We start from the raw sequence: 11,001 nt of genomic DNA, 5'->3' as shown, positions 1-11,001 counted from the left end.
GGGTCAGGCAGTGCTGGTGGATGTCTTGAGCCAGTTTCTCCCAGCTGGGATGCTCTGCAGAGCCGGCCTCCACCGAAAGCCAGAAAAGACATGCCCCATGTCTGCAGCAACGATGACCTTAGCTGGGCATCTCCAAGGTTAGGCATGGAGAATCCGAGGAGGAATGGGGGTAGATTTGGGCAAAACAGCAGAGAACAGGCCAGGCTTCACCAAGACACTTGGGTGCCTGAGCCTGAAAACCCTGCCCAGTTTTGTGTTTTCACATGAATGTGAATCCAGGGATGTTAACAAAAGACGTTCTCCCTAAATGAGATAGCATTGCAGTGGCCGATGTGTGCCATCTGATCCGTTTTCATGTAGGTTCTACGACTTCTGCCAGCTAAGCAATTTTGTTTGCTTGTTGGAGAAAAGTAAACTTTGCAAGAGCTCAGTTGCTGGGCCAGTCAGGTGCGCTAGAGCCAAACTGCTAGGCTGACCCTGACATCCAGCCAACAGCATATCTACGGTGCAGGCTAACAAATACTGCACGTTCTTGGGAGAACTTCCCATTGAATTCAGCAGTGCTTTCTCCTGAGTAAGCCTGCATAGAATTGAACTGTGTTGATAATTAATTTAAGCCAGTGGTTCTCAGAATTGTCTGAACGTATTATGGATTTCCAGATCAAACTGGGAAGTACCTTCAGGCCTCTTTCAACCTCTTCAACATAAAAATGCAGTTAACATTGAGCACATGTTATCGTTTGTGTTTAGTCTTTGTAAACCTGTATAGCAATGCTGAACAACAGGGTGTCTTTCATGTCTCTTTCGTGCATGATGCAGAATTCGCCCTCAGGCCCCTCCACGAGCTTTCTCTCTCAGCTCAGCCCATTCTTATCTCCTGCTCTTGCAACTTATTCTGCAAGGTGGCTGTGGCTCACTTTTGGGTCCCAGTCCATAGTTTGAGAACTGCTGCCTTAACTCACCATACACATGCTCTTCTTGGGACAGGACTGGGTATAGTCCAGGTAAGTGCCCTTCTTACACTTTGAACAACCAGACTAGCCTTGAAGACAGAAAGGTGGTGGGGCAGGGGGGGGCTCTTCAGTCCTTTGCAGGGATGGCCACTGGACAGAAGCTGCAGATGTGTGCCTGATGCATGGAGCTCTTGGCTCTTAGGGAATACGTGCATTCCCTTGAGGGTAGTGTTGCCCCCTTGGAGAACCCGAGAGAGAGAGAACTCGTGGGCACTCAATGAAATTGCTGAGCAGTCAGGTTAGAACAGTACTTCTTCACCCAAAGAGTGATTAACACATGGAATTCACTGCCACAGGAGGTGGTGGCGGCTACAAGCATGGACAGCTTCAAGAGGGAATTAGATAAGCATATGGAGCAGAAGTCCATCAGTGGCTATTAGCCACAGGGTATAGATAGGAACTCTCAGGCTGGGGCAAGTGATGCACTGTATTCTTGGTGCTTGTGGGGGGGTAACAGTGGGAGTTAGGGAGGGGGAGAGAGAGGGGTGTGTGTGCGTGTGTCCATGAGACATTCAGAGACTGGCTAGGACCATCCCCCCCTGTCCTAACTGCTGCTCTGCTTTCGTGGACATTGAAACCAGCAAAACAACTGCGTGTAAAAAAAATTTGTTTTGACCTAAACAAAGTTAATTAAACTACTCAAACTATTCTATGACAAGCAATTTTATATCATATACACAGTTCCTAAATACAAATTCCAAAGCCATTCATTTGCCAACAATATCAACATTCAAATTCTCAAATCACAGGGCAAAAAACCAAACGTTCCCACAGTCCATCAAAGGCTCCTAAGTCATGCTGTGGAAGGTGCTCGGGTGTCTTCCATTTTCAGGAACAGAAGCCACGTTCCAAGTTGTAACTAGACAAACAGAGCCACAGTACTGATATCCAAAGATGGCGGTCCCGATGAGGTCCTCCTGCAGGCACTCTAGAGATGTTGTTCCTGAAAACTGAAGACACCTGAGCACCTTCAACAGAGTGACTTAGGAGCCTTTGATGGATTGTGGGAGCGTTTGGGGTTTTGCCCTACGATTTGAGAATTTGAATGTTGATATTTAATGGCTTTGGGATTTGTATTTATGAATTGTGTATATGGTATAAAATTGCTTGTCATAGAATAGTTTGAGTAGTTTAATTATCTTTGTTTAGGTAAAAACCATTTTTCTACACGCAGTTGCTTTGCTGGTTACAATTTCACTGTGTCTCACTGTGTTTTAAGTATTGTCTGTATTCGTGGAGATTGAGGCTGGAGGGTGTCAGGCTGAGGAGGAGGAGGAGAGAGATGGTTCCTTAGAGGGCATGGGACTCCTTTGTCAGATGAGGAATTGATATCCCCTTGTACCAAGGACACCCCCCTGAGGTTGGGAAGAAGAGGTGATACAGTTATTAAGAACATAAGGGAAGCCAATGTTGGATCAGGCTAATGGCCCATCTAGTCCATACAGTAGTCAAAAATATCAGGTGCCATCAGGAGGTCCAGCAGTGGGGGAGCCATGACACTAGAAGCCCTCCCACTGTTGCTCCCCCCCAGCACCAAGAATAAAGAGCATCACTTGCCCCAGCCTGAGAATTCCTATCTATACCCTGTGGCTAATAGCCACTGATGGACTTCTGCTCCATATGCTTATCTAATTCCCTCTTGAAGCTGTCCATGCTTGTAGCTGCCACCACTTCCTGTGGCAGTGAATTCCATGTTATTAGGAATATAGAGATTAGGGTCTGTGATGGGCATTTTGACCACAGCACAGTGACTCTGCTGCTTGCCTGGTGCAAAAGTCACACACAGTCTAAATAGGTTGATAGATGGGGATCGGGAGGAAATGTCATTGGAGAAAGCAGGCAGAAGGTGAAAGGCCAGGACTTCCAAGGTAGTGCTCTTAGAGGTGCTGCCTGTTCTGTGTGCATCGCCAGCTGGACAGGCACTGATTAGGAGTACCAAAGAGTGGATGAGAAAGTGGTGCCAGGAGGAAAGGTTTAGATTTGCTAGGAACTGGTCTGCAACCAGCCAAACCTGTACAAGAGTGTCGGGTTCACTTGAACTGGAAGGGAACCAAAATGCCAGTACTGAATACCAAGAAGGTGACAGAGCAGGCTCTAAACTAACATCTGAAGGAAAGCAGGGATCTGGGAAGCCTTCGGTTCGGGACGAATCCTCTGTAATGGATGATGCAGCAAATGCTTGGGGTAATATTGAGGGGACCATGCTAGAACCTGAGAATGAGAAGGCAGGAAAGGCCAAGTGAAGAAACCTCAGGGCCCAGGAAGGCAGGGATCCTTAGGAAGGGAAATGAGATACAGGTGCCTGTTATGCCAATATCTAGAAGTCTCCAAGCCAAGATCAGGGAGTTAGAGAGCTTGGTACTATACAATGATGTAGATATAGCAGGCATTTCAGAAACCTGGTGGTATGGGGAAAAACAATGGGACATGAGGCACTGGTATCCCAGGATACAAATTCTGTAAACGGGACAGGCAGGGATGTGGCATTGGTCTGTATATGAAAAACACTGTAGAGTCTAAGAAGCTAGAAAATATATAAGGAAGAAACTCCCACACAGAATCAACATGGGTGGAGATACCAGACCTTAGTATTTACTTCAGAGTGGCAATGTACGATTGCCACATTGAAATGGAGAGGAAAATAAGGGAGGTGATTAAAGGGCAGAATGGTGTAATACTTGGTGACTTCAACTAAACTCATATTGATTGGCCAAATGTGTATTCGAGTCATGCTGTAGAAACGAGGTTCCCAGATTTCATTAATGGCTGCATGTTAGGAGAGTTGGTCAGATAGTCAACCAGAGGCATAGTGATCCAAGACTTGGTTCTGAGTGGGGCGGGGCTCAAAGTTGGGGAAAGTTGTAGATGTTGTTGCACCAGTTGGGAACAGTGATCACAATGGTATGAAGTAAGGTGAACAGAAAGGGAGTGCAAAAACTGATGATAAAATAGAATGAGAGGAGTGCCTTGTTAGAAGCATTGAGGCACTAAACATGTTTTCAAATACATTAGGAGCAGGCAGCTGGCTAGAGAGGCACATGGGCCGTTGGGCGACAAAGGGACAAAAGGATTGCTAAAGGGAGATGGGGAGACGGCGGGGGAGCTGCATGTCTGCTGTATGTCTGGTGTTACTGTAGAAAGGGTGGGGCACAAACCCTCACCAAAGCTGCTAGTTCTCTCGGTCTGGGGCAAGTGATGCTCTGTATTCTTGGGGGGGGGGGGCAAGCTGGATGGGCCATTGGCCTGATCCAGCATTGGCTTCTCTTATGTTCTTATCTTCTTAGTTTGGGTAAGGGTGTCTGAAGAACTAAGTCAAGTTGAGGTGACTACAGATGGAGTTCTGGAAGTCCTAGCTAAATGGAAAGCAGATAAGCCCCCAGGTTCAGATGGCATACACCTGAAGGTTCTTAAGGAGCTCAAGTGTGAAATTGTTGATCTGCTAACCAGTATATGTAACTAGCTGCTAAAATCAGCTCCCGTAGCAGAGGACTGGAAATGAGCAAATGTTGAACCAATTTTTAAACTGGTATCCAGGAAATTACAGGCCAGTTAACATCAGTACCTGGTAGATTTCAGTGTAAAAGGTAAAGGTAAAGGTTCCCTTGCTCGAAAGCCAGTCGAATCCGACTCTAGGGTTGCGGTGCTCATCTCCGTTTCAAAGCCGAAGAGCCAGCGCTGTCCGAAGACATTTCCGTGGTCATGTGGCCGGCATGACTAAACACCAAGGTGCACGGAACGCTGTTACCTTCCCACCGAAGTGGTACCTATTTATCTACTTGCAATTTCTTGCTTTCGAACTGCTAGGTTGGCAGGAGCTGGAACTAGAGACGGGAGCTTACTCTGTCATGCGGCACCCGGGTCTTGAACTGCTGAACTACTGACCTTCCACAGCCTGCAGTTCAGCGTCTTAACCACTTGGGCCACCGCAGCTCCAGATTTCAATATAGGCAAGTGTAAAGTGATGCACAGTGGAACAAAAATACAATTTTTAAATATATGCTGCTAGAGTCTGAATTGGTTCAGACTGAAAAGGAAAGAGATCTTGGAGTTGTAATAGAAAGTCTGATGAAAATGGTGACAGGCAGTATGTGGCAGTGTGGGGAAAAGGGCGTGGTTCATATGGGGGATTGTTAGGAAAGGGTAATTAAACGGCCACTGTTGTAATACCCCTGCATAGATCTATGGTAAGGCTTTAGTGAAAATGCAATGTACAGTTCTGGTCACCGTGTCTCAAAAAGGATATTGCAGAGCTGGAAAAAGTGGGTAACCAAGATGATTAAGGGTCTGGAGTGCCTTTCCTATGAGGAAAGGTGTAAAGTATCTTGGGCTTTTCAGTCTAGAAAAAAAGGTTAAGAGGGCCCGTGATAAAGGTATATAAAATTATGCACAGGGTAGAGAACGTGAATAGAGAGAACGTTTTCTCCCTCTCCTGTTATTTTAGAACTGAGTCACTCAATGAAGTTGATTGGTAGTAGATTCAGGAACAGACAAAAGGAAGTCCTTCACTCAACACGCAATGAAGGTGCGGAACTCGTTGACTATGGGTGTATGGGTGGTCGTGAGGACAGATGGCTTTAAAGGGGATTAGACAGGTTGATGGGGGAGAGGTCCATCAATGACCACTAGCCACGGTGGCTAAAGGAAACCTTCTTAATCAAAGACCTCTGAATCCCACTGCAAGGAGGCAATGTCAGGGGAAGGCTTTGGCCTCTGTGCCCTATCTGTTGTCTCTCCAGGGCAACTGATTGGCCACTGCATGATACAGGATGCTGGAGCTATATCTGGAAACACATTGCAGTGAGATTGGCAATTCAAATAACAAAGATAAACTTTGCAAGAGCTGTACTGCTAAACTGAAGCAGGCATCCCTGCAAGAGTTTATCTGTTAGGTTAATTTAAATATAAGTCAGCTAAGCTCGTCAATGTAGGCAAAATAACCTTTGGGGACTTAGTCGCGACACATTTTTTAAAAAACCACTTGACTATTTTAAGCCTTCAAATGGGACACAGATATCTGACAGAGATTCATTATTGGAACCACGTGACTTCAGATTGCGGGTTGGATCCGTGGCCTTGCTTGCCGTCAGAGCACATCCCATGATTGTCATGCCACCCTGTGCCCCCTCTAGCCTTGTACCAAGGAGTTCTTTGGCACCCACAATGCCCAGCCTGTTTCCTTCATGGTTGGGAGAAACGCTCTCTTTATTCTCCCTGAGCGGGGGCTGGCAACCCACCATGGGCAGAGAGAGGAGTCCTTTGTCAAGATCTCCGATGCCCAGGGAACTGGATGATTTTTTAACAGCCATAGGGAGTATCATTTTGGATTGGTCATCTGAGGGGGTTGAAGTCTTAAAAAATAGGTTTATGAATAAGCCCAATTGAAAAAGCCTATCAGAGAGTTGGGGAAAGGTGCAGGAAAGGGCAGAAAAAGAAGTCGGAGTCCCTTCACTGTCGGAGAGAGCAAAGATTTGGGGGCAAGAAGTCGGAGTCCGCTGTCGGAGAGAGCAAAGATTTGGGGGCAATTCAGGAGGGACATGGCAGACGTTTACAAAATTATGCTTGGAGCGGAAAAAGAAAACTTTTGCTCCCTCTTCCAAATAACTAGGAGGCATCCATTGATGTTGACTGTTAGTCAGTCTGGGACAGACAAAAGGAAGTGGTTCCTTCACACCTGATGCAATTACTTTGTGGGACTCACTGCCACTGGATGCTGTTATGACACCTAGCTTGCTTGGCTGAAAAGTGGATGAGACCAATGAGGATAGTCCCTTTGATGGCTGTGCTCTGGGAGCCTCCAATACACCTGGGATGGTGGTAAATACTTTCACCTGGAGACCCCGTATCTGACTGGCCACTTTTGGAAACATGATGTTGGACTAAATGGACTGAACCAGTAGAGTTCTCTTAACATTACCTCTGTCTGTGCTTCCTGCCCTAGCAGTGAAGCCTCCTTGTTCAAAGGCAGTATACCACTTATTCTGGGGCAAAGATCCGGGGAGCTTTCCAGAGGTGTGTGGCTGACTACTGGTTGCTGGACTGGATGGGCTGACCTAGCTGAGTTTCCCCTATTATGCAGAAGTCTATCAACTGCAGTAGCTTAATAGAACCTCCCAGTTCAGAGGCAGTCTACCCGTCATGCTAGTGACAAAGCTGTTGCCTCTCATGCTCAGCTCTGTAGGCTTCTGCTAAGGCTTCTGTCTGTCCACTGCTGGAAACAAGATGCTGGGCTATGTGGACCATCAGTCTAATCCGGCAGCAGTTCTCTGCCTTGGTTCTTTGAGGACAGAAATGCAGCAAAAAGACATTCACACGGGAGTCAGGTGCACTTCCTTCCTCTCAGGCAGGCTCTGCAGAGCTTGCTTCTTCCAGTAGAGCCCACTCTCCCTCTCTCTTCTAGTTGTCTTTTTTTTTGGGGGGGAGGGGTGAACCCAATTGTTCTTAGGACCAGCTGTGTGCACCATGTTGCTCTTTGATCCCTGGCCAGATCCAGCTGTTCACACCCATTTCCTGTATGACACCTATTCCAGTTGAGCCAGTTTGCTGGGCTGTCAGGGCAGGAAGGCGGAGGAACCCAATTGTTCTTAGGACCAGCTGTGTGCACCATGTTGCTCTTTGATCCCTGGCCAGATCCAGCTGTTCACACCCATTTCCTGTATGACACCTATTCCAGTTGAGCCAGTTTGCTGGGCTGTCAGGGCAGGAAGGCGGAGGCCTCTGTGCTCGGTGAGCCCCAGGGGGGTTCCTATCCTATGGGCCATTTGGAAGGGATGGCAGAGAGCCTGTTTGGCTTGCAGAAGGTGCCACGTTCAATCCCTGGCAACGTCTCCAGCGAGAGATACCTCAGATCCTAGCAGTACCCTTTCCTCCACTTGAGCCACTGGATGAGATGGGGAGGCTGTGGCTCAGTGGCAGAGCGTCTGCTTGGCATGCAGAAGGTCCCAGGTTCAGTCCCTGGCATCTCCAGTTAAAGGGGTCAGGTAGCAGGTGATGGGAAAGACCTTTTCTGCCTGAGACCCTGGAGAGCCACTGCCAGTCTTCGTAGACAATCCTGACCTTAATGGACCAAGGGGGGCCTGATTCAGCATGAGCCAGTTTCATGTGTGTTCTTCATGGGTCCATTTTTGGAGGGGGCAGCTTCATTTGTGTGCCGAATGTCCCATGTTCAGTCCTTGGCAGCTCCAGTTAAATGAATCTCAGGGGCTGGGAAAACCTCTTTCTGCCTGAGACCCTGGAGAGCTGCTGCCAGTCAGAGACACCCCCCCCCCCAAGGCTGGGCCTAAGCTCCAGACATACCCTTCTTCCCTCTCCCCTAGGACGAGCGTGGGCCAGGCCTGCCTGTACCTGGGGATTCTCTGCCCTCTTGGCAGACGAATTTCCAGGACATTTGGGGAAGATGGGGGAGGTGATGCCAGTTGTACAGGCTGGGAACCAACCTATATGTTTCTAGTGTTGAGGGGAAACCCCCCCCCCAATGCTCAGCGGTTTGCTCCCTAGGATTGTTGCCAGCTCTGACTTGGGAAATTCCTGCAGATTTTGGGGGTGGAGCCTAGGGAGGGTGGGGTTTGGGGAAGAAGAAGCAGAAGAAGAAAGAGATTGGATTATACCCCGCCCTTCACTCGGAGTGAGAGCGGCTTACAAACTCCTTTCTCTTCCCCTCCGCACAACAGACACCCTGTGAGGTAGGTGGGGCTGAGAGAGCTCTTTCCAGAACTGTCCTTGAGAGAGCAGCTCTGACAAAACTATCGTTTGCCCGAGGTCATCCAGCAGCTGCAAGTGGAGGAGTGGGGAATCAAACCCAGTTCTCCGAGATTAGAGTCCATGCACTTAACCACTACACCAACCTGGCTCAGCGGGGTATAGTGCCATAGAGTCTACTCTCTAAAGCAGTCATTTTCTCCAGGAGAATTGAGCTATGTAATCTGGAGATCAGTTGTAATTCCAGATCTCCAGGGCCCACCTGGAGGCTGGCAACCCTATGCTACCCAGTGCACGCCACCCCCCACCCCCCGTCATTAGCTTCTGGGGTTACCTGCCTCTCAACAGGAAACCGTGTTGGAATTAGCGTTCACCATCCGCATGTGTGATGTTTGCTGCTGTTTTCCCACACTTAATAACACCTGTTTACTGTTGGCTGTGGCTTTTTGGTGCGCCTAGTCCACATGAACTTGCCCCAAAACTGCCCACATGTGATGACAGCCCACTGGAGACCTTGTGGATTACTGTATAGCTGGTGGGGCACCGTAGCCCTTTCGGGAGTGGGGAGGCAGACCAAATTCTGGTGTGAACTTCAGAGCTTTGCCTTTGATTTTGTGCTAAAGAAAGGGAGGGGGGAAACATGGGCTAGACTGGCAGATCCAGAGGGAGGGCGAAACCCACAGGGAGCCGTTCATTGGGCCTTTCCTGGAGGACGTTACCATAGAGACTGCTGGCTTTTGAAAATCCCCCTCTTTCTCTGTCTTCTTGGCTGCAAGAGGAGCGGTAGGTGATGGTAGGTGATGCTGCAGGTCGGGGGAGGGGGTAACCCGGTACGGACTGGATTGAGGTTGGAGACGGGAGAACAGGGGCAGGGGGGTCCTGTGGTTTTCTCCAAACTTGGGGCCGGGGTCTGGCCGGTATGCAGCAGGCTGCCACTTGGTGGGGAGGTGCAGTGCTGGGAACCGCATGCAAGTGGGGCTGGCGTGGGGGGAGGGTAGTAGGCAGGCATTTTGGGGCTGTTGCCAAGGGCCCATGGCCTTGGGCGGGCCTGCCACTGTGCTGCAGCAGCGACTGCACCCAGTAGCCTCCTGGCGTGGGTGGTGTCAGCAGTGGGCCTGGGCCTGCCCGTTCCCCCCCCTCCTCAGCATACATGGCCGCTTCCCCTCTTCCTCCTCTGCTTGGTGGGCAAGGAATGCCACTGGGGGGGAACCTCATCTGCTTGCCTGCTCGCCCCCCCCCCCATCTTTGTCATGGCTGTGCCTGGGAACAAGGCCTTCCAAGGGCCCCAAATACTGAATGTGACCCCAACGGTTGCAGATGCTCTGGGGTCCAGTCCAGGGGCAGAAATAACCACGGAATGAGGGTGCAAAAGTCGGTGGTCTCACACCATGCCCTGGTGTACATTCTTGCCCCTTTACAGGGAGGTAGGAAAGAGAGCTCTCCCAGTGGACATTGGAAGGCATGTCCTGCTTCTTGGAATGACCTCTCAAGCACCGATCGGTTTCACCCCGTCAAAACGTGGGCTGGTGGATATCAGCAGAGGACCACAGAGGGTTGCCCAGTCATAACTGGCAACTGCAGGAGACCCGGGGGCGGGGGGGAGTAGGGAGAGACCTGGTGAAATGGCATCATGCAGTGCCGTGACATCACTTGGCAGCTGCGTAACTGGAAGGGACATTGTTGCATCACTCCGCATTTTAGAATTTCCCCGAAACTCTATGATAAGAAACCATAGAGATCAGGGAATTCCTTGAATGTCACATGACGCAGCAACACCATCCTCCTCCATTTCCCCCCTGCCATACTATTGAGCACTGGCAGGAGACAGGAAGTGCTGGTGGGGGAATCCCTTGCTCCGATCGAGCGTCTGGCAACCCTGGCGGTACAGCTCTTCTCTATACACAAAGATCCTTGTGTGTGTATTCAAGCAAAGAAATGTATTTCCTGCCGGTTCACTGCTTTCCTGTTATGCCCACATGCTGGGGGAGCGTATGGGCAAGGGTGTCAGGCCCTCAGCAGAGTTTATCATTCCTCCAGGACCTGATATCAACACACGAGGCAATAGCTCTAACCCATTCCAGAACTACAGAAGGCAGGCCCAGTCAGTCAGACATGTTCCGGAAGGAGTTTAAGTGGAACTCACTGCGGGAAGGAGCTGCGGTGGCTCAAGTGGTTAAGACGCTGAACTGCAGGCTGTGGAAGGTCGGTAGTTCAGCAGTTCGAGACCCGAGTGTGCCGCGTGACGGAGTGAGCTCCCGTCTCTAGTTCCAGCTCCTGCCAACCTAGCAGTTCG

The 11,001-nt window shown here is 49.6% G+C and overlaps 1 protein-coding gene across 1 annotated transcript in view; it reads left to right on the top strand.

Annotated features, from left to right (window-relative positions):
- Positions 1-11,001, top strand: part of ANO8 (anoctamin 8) — a 52,807-nt gene that overhangs the window by 2,122 nt on the left and 39,684 nt on the right. The window contains exon 3 of the mRNA XM_015429756.1: positions 8,327-8,415. Coding sequence (XP_015285242.1) covers positions 8,327-8,415 — 89 coding nt within the window. The remainder of the gene's footprint in view (positions 1-8,326; positions 8,416-11,001) is intronic.

The sequence above is a fragment of the Gekko japonicus genome, unplaced genomic scaffold (genome assembly GCF_001447785.1).
Source record: "Gekko japonicus isolate JY-2015 unplaced genomic scaffold, Gekko_japonicus_V1.1 scaffold953, whole genome shotgun sequence".
Lineage (NCBI taxonomy): Eukaryota > Metazoa > Chordata > Lepidosauria > Squamata > Gekkonidae > Gekko > Gekko japonicus.
This window is presented reverse-complemented; position numbering and strand designations above follow the sequence as displayed.